Source organism: Pollachius pollachius (assembly GCF_949987615.1).
Source record: "Pollachius pollachius genome assembly, chromosome: 2".
Lineage (NCBI taxonomy): Eukaryota > Metazoa > Chordata > Actinopteri > Gadiformes > Gadidae > Pollachius > Pollachius pollachius.
Window position 1 is genome coordinate 46,029,162 of NC_136935.1, and position 2,500 is coordinate 46,031,661.

General features: G+C 63.6%; 1 protein-coding gene across 1 annotated transcript in view; it reads right to left on the reverse strand.

The window, feature by feature from the left end:
• Window positions 1–2,500, reverse strand: part of slit2 (slit homolog 2) — a gene marked incomplete at its 5' end in the record, with an annotated part of 55,217 nt that overhangs the window by 4,849 nt on the left and 47,868 nt on the right. Inside the window, 5 exon segments of the mRNA XM_079730369.1 lie at window positions 1–183; window positions 801–1,191; window positions 1,386–1,540; window positions 1,682–1,812; window positions 2,256–2,496. The exon segment at window positions 1–183 is cut by the window's left edge and continues 32 nt beyond it. Of these exon segments, the coding sequence (XP_079586495.1) occupies window positions 1–183; window positions 801–1,191; window positions 1,386–1,540; window positions 1,682–1,812; window positions 2,256–2,496 (1,101 nt within the window).

The window sequence follows — 2,500 nt, forward strand, 5'->3', positions numbered from 1 at the left end:
CTGCACTCGCAGTAGGCCAGCCCCAGGCCCGACAGCCGGCACTGGCCGTGCTTACAGCGCGTCAGGCTGCAGGGGTCGGCCGCCTGCTGGTCGGCCTCGTCACACAGCACCCCCGCGAAGCCCGGCTGGCAGCGGCACGAGTAGGAGTAGGAGTTGATGGGCAGGCAGGAGCCATGGACACACCTGAGGGAGGGGAGGGGGAGGGGAGGGAGGGGGGGAGGAGGGAGGAGGGGAGGAGGAGGGGAGGAGGAGGGAGGGGGAGGGGAGGGAGGGGGGGAGGGAGGGGAGGGAGGGGAGGAGGGAGGGGTGAAGGAGGGGAGGGAGGGGAGGAGGGGAGGAGGGAGGGGTGAAGGAGGGGAGGGAGGGGGGGAGGGGTGAAGGAGGGGAGGGAGGATAGGAGGGAGGAGAGGAGGGGAGGGGAGGAAAGGAGTGAGGGTAGGAGGGAGGAGGGGAGGGGAGGAGGGAGGAGGGAGGATAGGAGGGAGGAGAGGAGGGGAGGGGAGGAAAGGAGTGAGGGTAGGAGGGAGGAGGGGAGGGGAGGAGGGAGGAGGGAGGATAGGAGGGAGGAGAGGAGGGGAGGGGGTGGGGGAGGGGAGGAGGAAGGAGGTCAGATGGCCAAGGTAAGAGGAGTGGTTGGTCAGCGTCCATGGGTTCAAAAGGCCGGAGCAGGGATGGTGTTTATACAGCGAGTCTAAAATGAGGTATCTCTGTGTGTTTACATTTGAGCACTGAAGAATGTACACACACACACACACACACACCCACCCTGCCACCTGCCCCTCTGCCCCCCCCCCACTCACTTGTTGCCGCTGCAGGGCTGGCTGACCTGCTGGTCGCAGCCCGCCCCAGTCCAGCCCGGGTGGCAGGTGCAGGTGAAGCCGCTGTGCCCCGTGGGGTGGCAGTCCCCCTGGGCGCACGCCCCCTGCTGGCAGGGCTGGCACCCCGCCTCCATGCCCTGCCCCAGCCACTGGGCCCCCGTGGGGGGGCTCTGGCCGGCCCCGGAGCCCGAGCCGGCGCTAGCCGCCGCCCCCGCGGTCCCGCCCGCCGGCCCCAGGCCCGCCCCCAGGTCCTGCAGGCGCCCGTTGATGTAGAGGTTCCTCAGGCAGCCGTGGAAGCTGGTGCCGTTGCGGCCCCCGGAGCCCTGCTGCAGGGCGGAGAACGCGCCGGGCAGCGAGCTGCGCGCCGGCATGCCTGCAGGGGGCGGCAGAGAGCAGGGTCAGTATACGCTCTGTGCACTGTGTACACACACATGGTGGCTCTACATGCTACCATGTGTGCCAACGCGCAACGCAATACAAGACGCACAGAGGGATCCGTGTTAAAAGGAGGCGATAAAGGACACACACACACACACACACACACTGGTGTGCATAGTGGGGTCTTACCGCCCAAGTAGAGCGGGGAGTCGATGCTGAGGGTGGACTGTTTGCTGAGCGAGGTGATGGATTTGGGGGCGCCGCCGTCGATGGACAGAGACAGCGTCTGGTCCAGCGCCACCAGCTCCACCACATGGAAACTTCCGTCGTTCACTGTTTCCACACTGCGGGGGAAGAGGCGTGTCCTGTTACCATGCACTGAATATGCACACTGTTATTAGGGGTCCAATGTGAACGCTGTGGCTCTGAGTGCATTGTGGGTCCACTGCTTTTGTGTGTGTGGGTGCGTGCATGTGTGTGTGTACCTGTAAATGGCGGAGGGCGGGTAGGAACCGGTGTCGTAGCTGACGCGCAGCCGCCCGCGGTACAGCTCCATGGCGATGTGGTCGTTGTCTCCTTTGTACAGCAGCACGCCGCTGTCTTCGTCCGTGGCGATCTGCAACGGGAACGCACCGCGGCCACTATAAGACTCCCGCCTGCAGGGTAACCATGGTCACTACTGGACCCCCGCCTGCACCCTGACAACGGTCACTACAAGACCACCGTCCTGCAGGCTGATCACGGTCACTACAAGCCCCCGGCCCTGCAGGCTGACCACGGTCACTACAAGCCCCCCGCCCTGCATGCGTGCGTGCGTGTGTGTGTGTGTGCTTGTGCGTGTGTGTACGTTTATGTGTGTTTGTGTGTGTGTGTTTATGTGTGTTTGTGTGTGTGTGTGTGTTTATGTGTGTTTGTGTGTGTGTGTGTGTGTTTATGTGTGTTTGTGTGTATGTGTGTTTGTGTGTGTGCGTGCGTGCGTGTGTGTGTGCTTGTGCGTGTGTGTATGTTTGTGTGTGTTTGTGTGTGTGTGTTTAGGTGTGTGTGTGTGTATGTCTCTACCTGCAGGCTGATGTTGGTCTGGGGGGAGATTAGGCTCGAGGGCAGCTGCAGGTACGACTCCCGGTTGATGAAGTTGACGCTGACCAGGGTCTCGCAGCGCTCGCCCTGGTAACCCTGGAGACACTGGCAGCGGGGGTCCGTTCCCATGACGACGCACTGCGCCCCGTTCAGACACTCGTGGTTGTCACAGGGGCTGGTGCGTGGGAGCACCATGGGCGGGGAGAACTCACAGAACAGGCCGCTGC